At 37.6% G+C, this 16,824-nt stretch overlaps 2 protein-coding genes and 1 long non-coding RNA gene across 4 annotated transcripts; 1 reads left to right on the top strand and 2 right to left on the bottom strand.

Annotated features, from left to right (window-relative positions):
- Positions 1–962: 962 nt before the first annotated feature.
- Positions 963–11,471, bottom strand: LOC114522333. Of its 2 annotated transcripts, none has more exons than XR_003686895.1 (5): positions 11,455–11,471; positions 11,125–11,199; positions 10,840–10,923; positions 1,430–10,692; positions 963–1,360 (listed from the first exon to the last, which is right to left on the bottom strand). It is a non-coding gene; the product is annotated as an uncharacterized LOC114522333 (long non-coding RNA). The 2 variants fall into 2 exon arrangements; XR_003686896.1 differs by having other exon boundaries at positions 1,425–10,692.
- Positions 11,472–13,105: 1,634 nt separating this feature from the next.
- Positions 13,106–14,798, bottom strand: LOC114522305 (N-alpha-acetyltransferase 80-like). Its single transcript, XM_028542967.1, has 6 exons — positions 14,713–14,798; positions 14,446–14,552; positions 14,155–14,303; positions 13,970–14,045; positions 13,678–13,804; positions 13,106–13,604 (listed from the first exon to the last, which is right to left on the bottom strand). Exons 2-6 carry the CDS (start codon positions 14,547–14,549, stop codon positions 13,317–13,319), a joined length of 744 nt encoding a protein of 247 aa, XP_028398768.1. The 5' UTR covers positions 14,550–14,552; positions 14,713–14,798; the 3' UTR covers positions 13,106–13,316.
- Positions 14,714–16,589, top strand: LOC114522304 (protein-glutamate O-methyltransferase-like). The gene is made up of 5 exons (XM_028542966.1): positions 14,714–14,838; positions 14,920–15,025; positions 15,236–15,474; positions 15,558–15,726; positions 15,812–16,589. The coding sequence occupies exons 1-5, from the start codon at positions 14,795–14,797 to the stop codon at positions 16,574–16,576; spliced, it is 1,323 nt and encodes a 440-aa protein (XP_028398767.1). The 5' UTR covers positions 14,714–14,794; the 3' UTR covers positions 16,577–16,589.
- Positions 16,590–16,824: the final 235 nt, after the last annotated feature.

A 16,824-nucleotide genomic window follows, 5' to 3' on the forward strand; every position in this document is an offset into this window, starting at 1 on the left:
AAATTTTATGACCAAATTTCGCACGTAAAATACAATCTCACTTCGAATATACGGTTAGCGTTTCATGTATTTTAAACAAAATGGAAGTTGTGCGAAGAATGCGCTCAGTTTTGAGTTAAACTTGCCGCGGAAATCAATGGAAGAATTCATTATGTTTGTAAGAATTTCTGATCCATATGAAATTCTCCCAACTTTTCATGAAAGGGATTTCCCTCAGAGTTATGCAGAAATGTGCACGTGTACTTGTTTGACGCGGAAGTAAACACACAGGCATTAACATGCTTGTTTTCCTTGCAATCTAACAGTGACCTAATACCTTGTATGTATTTGCACATAAGTTCGTTTTGCATTTGATTTTTACTTTGACAGGTTAGTTTACTTTTATTTTTCATTCATCTATACAGATTTAGACGGGGGATGTGAGTGTAAAATTTTGCACTGTGGTCCCCCTGAACCTTTTCTTTTTGCCGAAGGAAAGTTTGCTGCCGATCGTAATAACTAATAAGCAATTTACCAAGAGTCACACAGAAATCTTCTCCGAACATTCCCGCTCCTCATAGCCATAGCTCGTTTTTTTTGACGAACTTAGGTGCTGGCCGTCACCCCCCCCCCCCCCCCCTCAAAAAAAATTAAATAAGAAGTACGTTTTTTAGTTTAACTTGCTGTAAATACGATATTATGGCGGATTATAGTTATTTATGTAAGAAAATGCCTTTTTTGCCTCTCTCCACTTTAGAAGAGCATGGCAGACAGAAAATTTAAAAACAAATCAACTCGTCTTTTCTTACACCAAACACTTTTGTTTCTTTGCAGAAATGAAATTATCAAATTATTTAGCATGCTCCCTAGTGCAATTTGTGTCATTTAGTTGTCAGTGCAATAAGTTAAGTATGAAAAGAACTGCTTGCTTGTGCTAAAATGGAACTAGTATCAATCATCACTCCTGTCACAAAACAAACAAATTTCTCGACACATCTTTATTTACAATTCACAAAGTTACTACTGTTTTTCAAAATGCGTCTACAATGTGCCAAGATTTTATATTTTACAATACAATCTACACTTGCCGGATACGAAAAACCAGAGTTCTGGAAACGTATTCCCCTACCCCAATGCAAGTGTACATATCGAGCTATAGGGGGTTAAATAGCAAAAGTTTTAATGTTCGAATCCATTTTTAGCGATAGTAGGATTGGAATTCCTTTGTTGCTCTTCATCATCCGTTCAGCTGTGGTCTTCATTCCGCCGAATATCACACGAATTCTTGAGGTTTTCAACGTTTCTCACTCTTCAGAACATCGGGACCATCTCGTCTCTGACAGGATTAGCTTCTGGTCTCCATGGTCAATTGAATTGATGTCTAGAAAAACATGTCGGTAAGTATATTTCGTGTTTTCATCCGTCAATCTCGACAAAATCCATACCTCACCTCTGTCATAACTATTGGACAAATGTGTCTTCTTGCATAGACCAGATTATTTTACTAAACACGTAGACCAGTCACCAGTTCACTGAATCCTACAAAAAGAACTGACAACAAACATATCAACCACACATTGCATCATACCTTATCACGTTGTTTCCCCTTTTCTCTTCATGTTCTTCCTCTATTTTTACTGCATACTCCAACACAATAGGATACCAATACACTGAGACACGGAGACCTTAATTCAAACCATGTTCTTCCTTCCCTTTCTTCAGGATTCTTCTCTCTTCTTTGACAACTATGAAAGAACCTGATCACATATTCCGGACACGTAGACACACGATGAACCAATCAAAACCTACTTCTTCCCTTCCTTCTCTGTACCATATCACGATGTTAGCAGCATTGCTCTTTATCCTTGTATTGCTTTCAATCTCGATACCTAATAACAAATCTAACCCACATCCACTGCACAAAAACGAATGCAACAATGCATGTCATACCCCGATTTCTTCTCTTCTCCCAGTCAACCAAAATCGTTGCCAAATGATTCTTTCTTTTAATCTACGAATTCCCTACAATCACGCTTTAACCATCCTATTCTATTTCCACTCTCCTAGCTGCTGAGAATTCCGGACCACATCCACCTTCATATCTTCATTTGTCTCACTTATATCTTCGGTAGTTCAAGACCGCTCCCACTTACATACCACCTACAGAACAACCTTGTCGACGGCAACAAACAGGTTATATAAAGGATCTTACCTCCCTTAAAGACATATTTCATCGCTGTTCTATGTATGCATCCAGAACTCTTCATCCTATTTATGGTTATTCAGGAATTACCAAGTTATTCAGGTGGAATGAAACTTCATCGAAATACTCCCCGCCGACGTCGTTTCATCCTTAGAGAATCATATCTGCCGAGTGATACACGACCAGGAATCTCTCGTCGCTCATTTACGCCTTCCAGCCACAAATTATCTGCTAGTTCCACGATCCTTCAAACCGCCTTACTCTAACTGCCACGATCCTTCAAACCGCCTTACTCCATCTGTAGAGAATCTCAGCAATCCATACCAACAGATACAAAACCACAAATCTTACCTTCCACACCTCTGTTGATTCAGTCCATAGTTGCCTGTCGAATTGTTTGATCTGTCGAATCATTGCCCCACCAACTGACTTCATTCCATTCCCCTTCTCTAGGCTAATCCTACCATGGATCCTCGTCGTTCTGACAGTTTACACTCTACTATAGTTGACCACACCATTCTCTTCTAACATTCTTCAAAATTCATAGTTCACCACACCTTTCTGTTCTAACATTCTTCAAAATCATTTGCATGTCGAAAATCATAGCTACCAACAGATTCCAACTTCAATTACACCTGCCATAGATACTCTGCTTCCCATTGCCAAGCTCACACCACACACCAGGATACACCAGACCACTCTCAGTCATCTGTAGAGAATCTCGGCTGCCGATTCACGATCCACTAGGTCCAACGTTCTATACCAATCCTGACCGAGAGAACACATACCACATATAGATACATAATACCAATGAAGCTACATACCTCATCCGTCTTCTATATCCACGTTTTATTCCGTTTTGTTCTAGTTTCTACAGCACTTCTCTCAACCAAGCCATTACGTATAATACTTGGTCTTTCATTTCATATGCACAGAGAATCGACGGATACTCCACAAAGAACCCTACCTTCCTCTTTCTTGATCTCCTGCCACACGCACACTGCTATCTCATTTTAGTTCACACTGCACCACAATCGAACAAAACATTCTGCACCACAACACCAACCAGTTCACTGACCTGCAGGAAAGACTGGCGGCCAACGGGAACACAACATTAGAAAGCAGCATACCATTCTCCTTCACATCTGATCTTATATGTCTTCGCCATGGACCTTGATCCCGCCGTGATTTGTACCCACTCATCTCCTTCATTTACCAAGAAATCCTGATCGAAATGGAACGCACCTAGAAATCTGACCCTCCCTCGTTATTGCGTTGTCACCATGTCTTGCTTTTCTCCGACGCTACAGAAAACCAATCTCACCATCTGCACTATTCAACCCAACAGAAGACCTAGCCACAGCAGCATTACCATCTTCATTCACGGCTTCTTCTCCACGTTTTCCACCACTGTTTCCTTCTGTACAGTCGAAGTATCACATCATCCCACATACTAATATATCTTTCTTTGGATCATCCTATTATGACTGCTTGAACCCAACTTCATTTCTTTCACCTGGAATGAATCCTAGTTACAAAATAAGATTATCTTACCTAACCACACTCGCATGCCTCGCCTTGTTACGCTTTCTTCGCCATTCATATTAAATCTCTGTCATCATTTCTCTCAGCATTTCTCTCAGCATTTTTCTAATTCTGCGCTTTACTCACTTGCTGACCAACAGGGATACCATACCAGGAAGCACCATACCTTTCATCTTTTCATCAAATCCTATAGTTTTCCTCACTCACCCTCATTACCATTGTTAAACTCTCATTCGAACAAACCATCTCCTGTAGCACTCTTCATCTTTTTTATTCGTTTATCTAAAAGCGTCGCTCACCACCACCAAAGTCTATTCAACTTTACTCATTGTGTAATTCCTCAATGCCCCATAAAATCGTTCTGCACCACACTTCATATCTTTATTTACCTACAATTAAATCTCAGCAAACAACGCCAGAAATAAAACTTTACCTTTCACGATATTAGTGCCTTCAACACACTCACGTACACCACACCTTTGTTGATCCTTCCTTCTATTCTTAACTTTCTTATTCATGTCTTCTGTCGTCTCACTCGCATACCGCACCAGCAAAGAAAACTCGGGCAACAAGAACACGACATCAAGACGACATCAGGAAGCAGCACCCTTTCTTCTTCATGTCTTACCAACGTTTTCTGGATTTTCCTTGTAGTTCAGACATTATCACCAACCTCACAGCCACTCTGTTTCACTCTTTACCTTTTCCATCAACAGCTCGATAAAGTCCTGCCAACAGCCCACCCACTCAACGAACGCTTCGATATCAAACTGTGCAATTCATTCCTTGCCTTGCGAGATCAATCTACTTTACACTTCGCCTTCTTCATATCTACCTGCAATAAATCTTGGCAAACTAAAAGAAAGAAAATCCTACCTTCTATTCTCCATCCCAATCCTCACTAATTCTTGATATTCCCCTAACTCCTAACTCTTTTTAATGGCTTCTCTTCACTTCACTACGCTTTCCCAAAAGATTCCGGACATCTGCAACCACTTCCACACCGATCACACGCAGAGATGACTGACCAACACTTGGACACCAAACACCACTTCATCAGCAGACTTTTCGTGTTCAGCTAACCCTACATCTCCTTGACTTTTCGTGTTCAGCTAACCCTACATCTCCTTGACTTTTCGTGTTCAGCTAACCCTACATCTCCTTCTCTTCTTTCAGCTCGAAGCCATTCTAGTCGAAGACCACTCTTCACATCCCACCCATTCAGTCTGCTTCATCTTGCTAGTTTACGTATATATCTATTCACCTAGACAAAGGATTCAGGCAACAGGTCCCTCCAAAACTGCAAAGAGCATAAACATCCGACTCCTATCTCCAAATCAATATCTTCACGTTCCATCAGACCATCTTGCACCACATTTTCACCCCCAAATGAAGCTGACCACACCTTGGCTGACCCAAGCTGACTCTCACATGAATCTTGATAACGACCATACTGATAATTTTCACTTCATATAACACCATGGTGTGCACACTCCACAATACAAACATGTAATACCTTTCCATCTTCTCAAATCACCTGCAAGGAATTTTGGCTACTAATAAGAACGAAAAACCGAAAAATCCTACCTTTTACACGCGTTTTTCATCTTTCTCAAAACACGACTTCAACAGTTGCAGAGGTTTTACCAAGCCTATTTGCAGAACATTGAACATTCTCTGCCCATTCTCCTGAAAGAACCTCAGGTAACCAGAAACACCACCGGGGAGCCATATACCACTCGGAACAAAACAAAACACCGATGACAACAAACCCACCACATACCATTTCTTGATTCACGTTGGCCAAAATGATTTAACGAAAACCCAATCGGAATAATACCGAATACTTCGTGCTTTTCGGACGCTAATGTCTCTTTTACGATTGAATCTTTTACCTCCAATTTGACAGGAGTTTCTGAAATACTGGATGCAAAAACAAACGAACGAAAAGAAAATTCCGCATACCTTTCTATCAAAGCGTTCTGATTTCAATGATATATTTTCATTCGGAATTAGTTTGATAGAGGCCTGGAAGTAGAGAAGCAACAACGAACCAAGGCGATCCACACTCAAAACTTCATTGGTGTTTGTTGATCTAGAAAGACTGCGAGCGAAAACACAAACCGCGCACAAAAATCGCGTACCTTTCAGGCAATATTATTATTTGAAACAGTTGTTTTCCATTGAATATTGCGGTATAGCATTCAAGTTGCCATCGACTGAAATAGAATGGAACGCAAATGGAATTTGAAAAGAAAAGCACCTCGTACCTCTGGATTCTTTAGAATGCGACTGTTTTCCGCCGTTTTTGCAATGTTGCCCGATTTTCGAGATAAACTTCTTTAAACTACAAATTCGCAACTGGCTCCTTCATCGGAATTCATTTGAATCTTCGAAAACGCAATTCTGAAACAAACCTTCCGAACACACCCGAATGGAAAATTCGGTCGAAAAATGAATACAAAAAGTATACGAAACCTCTAATCTCTAGAAACTTTTCTTTTTGACCTTTTTCTGTTTACATAAGATCGTATGCAGCATTTTCGACAAGGCAACCAACTTCGGCTTCGGCTTTCTTTAACTTAGGCATCTCTAAAAGGTTACACATAAACACAAACGCACGAAAGCAAAATTTTGAACGTTTTGGGTACCTTTTTATATTCCGAATCATCTCTGCGGCGTTTCAAATCTTTTTATGAAGCTTTCACGATTGAAGTATTTTCACGCGCTTTTCTGAACGTCTGGCGTCTCGCACAAACAAAAAGACAACCGAATTCTTGATTTGTAGTTCATGAAATCTCTCCAACGCTTATTGTAGTACAATTATATTCGAGTATACTTTTCTTAACACCCTCTGTAACGTTTCTCCGTTCGATCAATCATGAGATTCCAAATACGGATTATTTTGTACAGCCAAATTAAGAATATCTTTCTGAAAAAGTGGATGGGAAAGCAAACACAACAAAGCACACGATGTTTGTTTGTACCTTTTTGTTTTCATTCTTCAGAACCGTATGCGAACCACGATCGCGCCTGTAACTATAATATTCGAAATGCAAACAAAAAACGGAATCTCCGCGAGAATGCATACCTTCCGCAAGACTGCCTCGGCTCTTCATTCCTTTTCAATCTTCTTTCAACTTTAAATTTGTTGCTGGCATTTTTCTTAAAAAGCTGACGCAAAACATACTAACGTTCCGCATACCTGTTTTAGCGGTCCCACTTGCACTGGTTTTCTTTCTTGCTGTTGAGTTTTTAGCATTTGACAAATTTAACAAAAAGCAAAATATCCGCATCGGCGAATGGCTGCGCATGGTCATTATTCGCTCTTTTTGGTGTTCCGTCTTCATAAACTTCGTTGGATCCTGCCGATCTAGGCACATGCAAAGCAACAAACACAAAGCGGGAAAAAACGTGTACCTTTTATGATTGCAAAACGCGAAGAACGACGCAATTCAGTGAATTCTTTCAAGCAGCTGGATGTTCTCATTTTCGAGTCGGTTTCACATTAATCGGAAACGGCTTCCTGTCAAGAGACTGGATTTGCAAACGAAAACGAACCAACAAAAAGCAGAACTACCGTGTGATTTCGCGCTGTAAGGTCATTTTCCGCAAAACGCTGGTTTTCCAACACTCAAACCTTCATCGGAGTTGATCGATCTACAAAGACTGCAAGCAAATACAAACACACAAACCGCAAGAAGTTCTCATACCTTTTCGAAAATTTTACTGTATGAAATAGCTGGTTAGCGTTTTCCATTGAATACTTCGCGATTTTGGAGCTGCGATTTATCGTTCAAGTTGACTTCGATTGGACTAGAATTGCATGAACACAAATGGAATTCGAAACGCATAACACTTGTGGAAGCGTACCTTTGCATCTTTTTAAAAATACGTTTGCTTTCCACCGCAGGCGCAGGTAAAATGCTGGGTTGGTCAAGATCAAATACATTCCAGATGAATCTGAAACAAACCTTTTCGAACACACACACAAAATTCCAATTTTGGAAACGAATACAAAAGTACAAATTTCAGGTTTCTAACAGCTGCCACTTAATTTCATACCCCACATTTTACTTTTCTTGAATAGCGCACAAATTTTTAATCTCGAACACACCACGCTGGCGCACCAGTCCCAAGTCCTATTCTTCGACATTTTTTCGTTACATGCATGCCACAGGATGGAACATTTTCAAAAGGTTTATGAAGAGGAAATGGCGTGGCTTTGTCTTTTCGGCAATGTGGACTTGCATTTCTAAAATGGTGTACATAAACACGGAACACGCAAGAGAAATATAAAACCATTGGGTACCTTTTTAAAAACATTTTTCTTTTGTTTGCAACACCAGACTTTTTCGCATTCGTTATATATTCTTCAAATTTGAACTTTTCTGGACACAAATTGCAGTAGGTACCCAAGACTAATAGCACATTTGATGTTTTCAAGACAGCCTATATCACTCCTCCAATGGCAATTTATACATTTTCTTTTCAACCAGAAAGACTGAAATTCTTTTTCTATTCTCAATTCAAACTGCTGTCATACGATGTTCAACGCCAGATATAGATTTTCTTTTGAAAATTTTTAGTTCATTTCTACAAAAGTGAACATAAAAACAACGCGACCAAATACAAAAAGTTCGCATACTCTGTTGTACCTTTCCCAATGAGACCTCAGTCGCAACATGACTAACGTTAACACATCTTGCTGAATAATATCAATTCGATTGGCTGAAGATTGGATCTTTTTTCAATGCTTTTCTGAAAGAATGTTTTCAAGACGACGCACAAAAATGAACATTTTTTCGAAAATAATCTGCATACCTTCAAAATTATACGAGCCGTTCTATTTCATTTTCACGCTTATTCAGATGATTTCTTTCAAAAATATCATAGGCATAGCTAATCGATCTTTCAAATTCCAAAGAACTGGTCGTCTGACATGGAGTCCGGAACCAATAAATTATTTTCTTCGCAGTTGGACGCCTTTTCAAACGGTTTAAAACTTTAAATTTAACCTCTTCAAGTTAATATCAAGAGTCCAAGCCATTCACTTTTAATCCACGCTCGCTGAAAGATCGGATAGGAAAGAACGGGCACGATACAAATTCATGCACACGAAAGCCAGAAGATACAATGTCAAAACCTTTTCCATCAAAAATTTTCACTTCATTTTTTTCTGCAATTTCTTGTGGTGTAGATAATTTTTCTGAAAAATCGTATAAAAATGCAAACCGGAAACTCGCAGCTGAAAGTTTTTCGTACCTTGTCCTTGTTATATTAAGTGTTTTTGCTTGCAGTTTGACTCTGAAAAGTAGGAACACACACAATCGACCGGAAAGTGATTCAAGACCAGCATTGAAGAGACTCACTTGGTTATTGACCGACTCACTCTTCCCATTACATTAAATCATTTGGAAATGATATTTGCGAGCGATGAAGAATGAATGAAAAACATGCTGAAACCATTACTTCTTAGCCGGAACCACTTTGTTATGGATCTTACTTTATATTAGAATGTACAGCTGGACGAGTAGTAACGCATCCTAGAAATTCAACCAAAATAAAAGTTGCCCCATCCCACCCAAGTTACTGTAACACCTTCATTTTTGCATTCTGAAGTTGCATCACCAAATTAGAAAGAAATTGCATGCAAAAGGAACAAAATTGTATATCTCAAGTAATTTCTGTGTGACATACCGACATCTGCAACTGTCGTATTATCTGGATTTCACCTGATAGCCTTTTAGGAATACATTAGAACACCGAGAAACTTGGCACAACACAATGGTATACAAATGATCAGGTACCAATATGACAAAGGTTGTGGTGAGCATGGTTTAACCATACGGGCAGCAATATTTTCACATTTGAAGACACTACATTTTTTGTAACAGTTCACACACTCGAAGCCAACATGCGGTAGAAGAATTACTGAATTTATAGTTGAAGATCAAGGCTGTTATTGACCCCAAATTCCCAAACGGTTGAATAGGCGAAAATAGCTCAATTTCCACTTTTTCTTAAGACAGAGGCTACCGAGACTTCTTACAGGAAATTCACGCGCCATTGGCATTGATGTCCTGCACAATTTATGGATGCAAACACACAAGGTACTTTGCAATTTTTGGTCGCAATAAACACTTGCCTGCCATCCAGCAGCATTAAATTCATATTAGAAGCAATAACTTTAAATGGATGCCTGATTATGATACCGGCCTAATTTTTCATTTGGAACCAACCAGACAACTTGAGAAATATACTGCTTTCTTTGCAATCTTTATTGAGAGAGATGGGACTTGAATGCTAAAAGCAAATGTGTTTGAAATTATCAGGTAAGTGCATTCTTTCAAAGTAGTCTAATCTGTTAAATTAAATCAAATAAATGTCTACTGTATGTCAAATGAATGAAGAATCTGAATAAAGGAATAAGTTTGCCTGAATTTCACATCAGTTGTGATATTCCTTCTTTGGAACATTAACATTATTCTTCAAATTTGTACCAATGCAAACATCAGATTTGACCCTAATAGATTACAATGTACAAAATAGGTATTATCTCCATGTCTAGAATAGATGATTTTTGTAAGGTTGTTGAAATTAACTCTATGCCAGTGGCCTTTTAGAAGATAGGGAATATAATATTTACACTTCATTTGATTTTTTTTTATCAATTTGGATGGTAGTGCCTGGAGCTATATCTATTTTATTTGATGTAAGTAGGATACTTCATGAAGAATAACAGGCTATCTAGTGATCTACACCCTTATACACACTCTTCCCTACACAACTACCAAACCAGTGTGACCACACACTTCATGGACCACCAAATCTACCAACACGACAAATCTACCAAGGCGACACATCAACCATTAATTAGAACACATCAACTTCATCATATTTTCAACATTTGAAATAGTTCACCGCAGGCAAATACTTGAACTGAGGAACTATCCAAGAAATTTCTAAACAAATTTTATTTGTAAAAAAGTTAACATAATTATATCACTATAAGTTGTGGTTGCAAGGAGGGTTACTCTCAAATTTAGTGTTAGGTTTATACAGTTTGTTGAAATGCCAACCTGACTATTTAAAATTAGAAATATACATACCATTTCCGTGATGTTTCTGCAATTGAACAATTCCCACAACCCAACACCCTGTTGGGTCCAGCACTTAAATGATGCCAAAGGCACCTGTATAGAAAACCAGAATGTCTTGAGGATTATTTCAGGAATGGGGATTATAGTTATGCCTAAATACATCAAACCATTTTGAATTCTTGGCTTCTCTTTTGACCATGGACTACAGAATATGTTAAAAGCACTAACTCCCTCAATCTGCAGAATACATCATTTACTTAAACCTGTACTACGAAAAAAGTAAAAAATAAGCACCATTTCACATCTTGATACTCCTCGGCCAACAACTGCTTGTTCCAGTCAAGAACTATTGCCCCTTTCACTGAGTAGCTTTGGTGAAAAATAGAAAGATATGTAAGCATATTTTCAAACATTTATAATAAACCTCTGTTTTATTGAAAAATATCTCCACAACAAATTGTATAAATAACTACAACCGCTGAAATGTCTTGATAAACGCCTGATAATTTTCCATTTTAAACCAGGTAATAAAATCTCAAACCTGTTTTCAAAATTCAAGTGAATGAAAAAAACATTCGCAATAACTATCTACAAAATATTACATTAGAAATATCATTATTTTACCAAGTTCTCATCCCTAACAACACAGGGAATGGAATTTTTCAACAAGTGAAATTTGTGGTTGAAACAGACCAGCGCGCCGGCAAGGCGAAGTCATCTTGGTTTTTGTCCTTTGTCCATCAACGGATTTTGATTTTTTTGTTCTATTCTCCCTAAAAGTTTCGCTAAAGCTAGGCAAAACCGATTTTTGTTGATTATTATTATTTTCCTCTCTTTTAGGCCTGGGTTTTGAACTACTTAGTTCAGAGAGGAAAGAATTTATACCTAGTATATCATCATCATCTTGACTTGTGTCCGTCATACACCAACCGTTTGGTCCATTTTGCCACTCGTATTTTTCTTCATTTTTTCGTCTTTTAGTCCTTTTCATTGAGCGTTCCGTTATTTCATCGTTTAATCTTTGAACAGTTCTTTGAAGTAAAGCTTCTCTGTACATATCGGGTCTTTTCCGTTTCGCCGCACGCTTCTTGTCCAAAGCCGACTCTAAAAACGACCACATTTCTGTCTCTGATAAATGTTCGTCAGGAGTCCTTTTTACATTACCCTGACACATTTTACGCTTCATAGATCGAGAGATACACTTCTGTTTCAGGTTAACTTTACTACACCCAGCGCCAGCCAAAAACAAATTTGTCAACCAAAATGGGAAGTCTGTATGTGTCCGTCCTTTAGCTCGCGTTTTGTCTCTTCGTACAACCTTTTCTTGTTTTTTTTTCTTGAGAATACCAATGAAAATGTTGTTTCCAAGATTTCGTCTTTCAAACTTATGTCGTTCTAGTGAAGAAAGTAAAGAAATTTGCCCTTTTCAAAGGTAAAATTCGATATTGTTGATCAGTGTGAAATGAGCGAAGCTACAAAATGGCGTCTTCTTCTTCGATGATCTTGGAGGTTTAAAATCACTTTAATGATTAATTCACCGCCGAAAAATTACACAGTGCTGTTTCAGACTTTTATTATGTGATTATTAAAAAAATCTTTAAGTTTCGGTTTGAAACCAAGCCGATTTTAGATGTGAAACTAAATTTTTGATACAGAAGCAAAATATAAGCACCCAAGCACAAAGGCAACAACACGCACTCAGCGCACGTCTTTCTTTATGACGCATAAAAATAGTTGCCCAAACCAGAAAAACAGGTTGGTCAACCAATCAGAGAGCGCTATTTCTTGAACAATGTGACGTCACATGACGTAAATTACCAAGAAAAAACATGTTTTTGTCGCATGGCGGGAATGGGGGAGTGCCCCAATGCCCAAATATGGTAATGCATTATATATTGAATCATTTTATCAAATTAGGTAACTAGGTAAATCCCACAACAAAAATCCACCTATTTTGAAGTGTTTTCCTTTTGGGGATGCACCTGTGGAACGTTAAAAAGCAAATGACAAGAAAAAATATATTATTTCCCTTTACTAATGAAAATTATGAAATATCAACTTAGCATCAAATTTAAATGTGGTATAACAACTGACACTTCTCGACGTTTCGACCTGAGGGCCTTCGTCAGGAGATTTAGTAACTCTCCTGACGAAGGCCCTCATCAGGTCGAAACGTCGAGAATTGTTTTGTCTATTTAGGCAGTTGTTATACCACACTTGATGCTAAGTTGTTTGAAGACGCTGCCACGCTGCTCCTTGGTTATTATGAAATATCACATAAATTTTTTAACCAATGTTTTTAAAAATATGCCTTGAGATAGAATCACGAAATCATTTAATATACAGTAGTGTAAACATAGCTAAGTTAAGGCCAGGTTCAAAAGATTGCTATCCATTATAGTCATTATATTATTTTCCGATCAACATACATTTCGCGCACTACAAAGGAATCCCCGATCTTTAGGGCAAGTGAACTTAATGATGGATTAATAGGAAAGGTTTTTTTCCATCCATATAATCACTTTGCTCCCCTTTTCAATATTCTTTGCAGCTAATGACCCCATATTTGCACCTTGAGTTGAAGGTTTACATGAGATTGCCAGTGGTGGTGGTGGTGGTGGTTTTGGTATAGGTGATGATAGTGACAAGGTTGATGATAGTGTGTTTTGAGGTGAAACAGATGGACAAAGCTTTACTACGTCTGTTGTATTTAATTCATTTGCACATTTTATCAGGCTATCTTTCTCTGTAATGAAATTGCACTTATCTTCAATCTGAAAACATATGAAAAATGGTCTTGATAAGTTTACAAAGGCCATATATTAAAGAAAGGACAATAGCTAGTACCTTTGATTTCGGGAAAAATCGTGAAACTTTACTTTCAGCAGATACAGGCGTTGATAAGGAGTAACCAAGATGTTCATAGAATGATTGTTTGTCGTGTGTTGATAGATGCATAATTTCATACCCATACCTAGTAATTAAATAATATATACACCCACTCTAAATGGATATATTATATCTAAATTATTAAAGCTATAATTTTTTAGGTTTGAGTATGCCTGTCAAGGGTAAGTATGGTAAACACGGAGAACATTTTGCCTATATATTTAAATATATGTATTGTGAATCATCCTACTTTGTGGCAAATTCTTCAGTATATTTCATTATCATCCTTCCTAATCCACATCCTCTTAGGCTTTTGTCAACAATAACTGAAAAATATATGGTATTTTCAATACTACCATCAACTGGTGATTCATACATAGGTGCATAATTATGCAGCAAAAGGTATACTTTGCAGCTGTATTGTTTTAAACATACCTGATTCAACTAAACACGACTTTGATTTGTGCAAAACTTTGAAGAGACGGCTGAATCCAACTACTGTTTGCTCATTGCCATCTGCAGAGACTTTTAGTAGAATGAATGAACAAGGTAGATGATCTGATGACTGACCAATTACATCACATCTATAGAAAATAGTTGTGTGACTTGTGTCAATAAAATCATGAGAACCATGCTCTAAGGACTATATTTATATAGTACCATAAAACAGATGGTATCATGTTTAACTGATAACAACCACCATCTGCTGTTTGCTACAGAATGTACCTTGCTTTAAGGGATCTTGGCCATTCAGAATTAATAAGTTGAGCTGTTTCTTCAATGAAATGTGGAACATCATGGAGTTTAGCAACTTTAAATTCATGTTCCATTCACTAAATTACAAAAACACTGGGTTATATGCACCTCTACTCAGCAAACATCATCCTTTTGTAACAAAATGTAGCAACATATTTATTTATTTATTTATTAACAATTTATATTTATTCCATAATTAACATACGAAATTGCATAAAAGATACTTGTTACTTGTACCTAAAAATAACATCATAAATATAAAATTTTTGCAATTTGCATTACGTGCAACCGGCCGGCTGTGTCAAGATTCAAGAACGAGATGGAGAAGACAAGACCAGAACCGCTCTCAGCAAAAGACCAAGGGTAGAAAAGATTATATTCTAAAAAAATTGAATGTTTTATTGGTTTTTTTTGAACTTTCAGTTTGTCATTCGTTTTTTCAAGGTCATTCGCGTTCGATACAGTAAATCGACGTATGCCCGTGATTTTGACACGTGTCATCGATGCTTCCAGCAAATTAGCTTCTAAACTAACAGAGCAAAATGATCATGTAAGTCATAATGAAAGCTATAACAAGTTGAAAATTTGCATTCTTCATAAATCAGCAGTTAAGTAGTAAGTTTCTATTATAGTCAGCTAAGCCTAAGTCAGGTCAAGTACCAAAGATTGAGGACAATTAAGAATAATAAGTCCTGGACCAAAGAGGACCTTAGAGATTGAGAAAAAGGGAAAGTCAAGGTCAGGGAAAGTCTTTTTTTAGAAAAAAGCAGATGATGTCAAAAGTATTTTGAATCAACTGTCAGGACTCAAGTATGAAATGGAAACTAACAAACCTCTGAAGCATATAACTGATGACCAAGATGACACTGAAATCTGGAACAACTACTTAAAAGGAAGACAATCTTTGGTAGCTGGCAAGGATCTTACATTTTACACTGGAGCATGGCTGTTATGTGAATGTTACATGTATCGGAGAATATTTCAAGCTTTTGTTTCAAGGTGATTATAGTTCATTCACAAGAACTTGTGTTTTCCAAAGTTTTATATTTCTTGTGTCTAAGAACTTCTCTTTTTTTGTTTAGTTCCATGTTCAAAGACTATGATCCATTCAGTGCACAGAAGCAAGAATCATTTTTTAGCACAATGGATTCAGTGAAGTCTTTATCAGAGAATGTTATCAATTGTACCAACATGCTTAGCGAGAACTCAAGTGACGAAGCTGTGAGGCTAGAGTTTGAGACTCTGTTACAGGTTTGCATCATAAAAGATTGTCTTTCAGGAAAAAATACATGAGCAAACCAATATTGTCTTATTTCATGTTTGTTTTTATAATTAGTTCTCTCTATGGGCAAACAAGTGTGATTTGTCTGTGTCTGGTGGTGTAATCAAAGATGGTCAACATACCGGTATGGCTGAACAACTTGAGCATCTCAAAGCTTGGATCCTGGTTGATAACACGTCAGAGGTTTGGAAACTTCTGAGAAGCATTGACCGAAGCACCGACCACATGATCCACATAGACTTTGTCTTAGATAATGCTGGTTTTGAAGTTTTTGCTGATTTGTGCCTGGCAGAATTCTTTCTCTCTTTAAACCTTGCTAAAACCATCTACTTTCATGTGAAGAATATACCCTGGTTCGTTTCGGATGCTTCTGAACGAGATATCAATTGGTTGATAGCACAGATGATGCAATCTGAGAATAGATTTATCTTGCAGCTTGGAACAAGGTGGCAAGCTAGGTTTGATGATGGATCATTTCAATTCAAGAAGCACATGTACTGGACTTTAGCGCATGACTATAGTGAAATGGCATTGGCTGCTTCAGATCTGTATGCAGAATTGGGGAAAGCTAAGCTAGTATTCTTCAAGGGTGACCTGAATTATCGCAAGTTGGTTGGAGATCGTAAGTGGCCCCACACAACTCCCTTTACCGAAGCATTGTGGGGTTTTTGTCCTGCGGCGTTGTGTTCATTACGTACCCTAAAAGCTGACGTGGTTGTTGGATTGCAACCAGGGCAGGACACTCAAGCTGAGTCAAAAGATCCACAGTGGATGGTTAATGGCACTTACGCTGTTATTCAATATCAGCTTAATATATGATACGATTGAATATTAATTCATTAGATTTTGTAAACATAATAATCAATGACTTCTTAAAGCTATGATCATCAGAAAACTCTCAGGACAGATCTAAATTTTTAACATGATTAAACTTGTAATATAATTTATTGTCACCAATTTGCGTAGTGTTGTTTTCTACTTCTATGCATGATGAAATGATTTTGTCCCATAAAGAAGCAATGTCACACATATATTGATTGTTGTTCTTGTGAATTCTTGCCCGTTGT

This window comes from Dendronephthya gigantea, unplaced genomic scaffold (assembly GCF_004324835.1).
Source record: "Dendronephthya gigantea isolate DGI-Jeju-01 unplaced genomic scaffold, DenGig_1.0 000022F, whole genome shotgun sequence".
In the NCBI taxonomy this organism is placed as follows: domain Eukaryota; kingdom Metazoa; phylum Cnidaria; class Anthozoa; order Malacalcyonacea; family Nephtheidae; genus Dendronephthya; species Dendronephthya gigantea.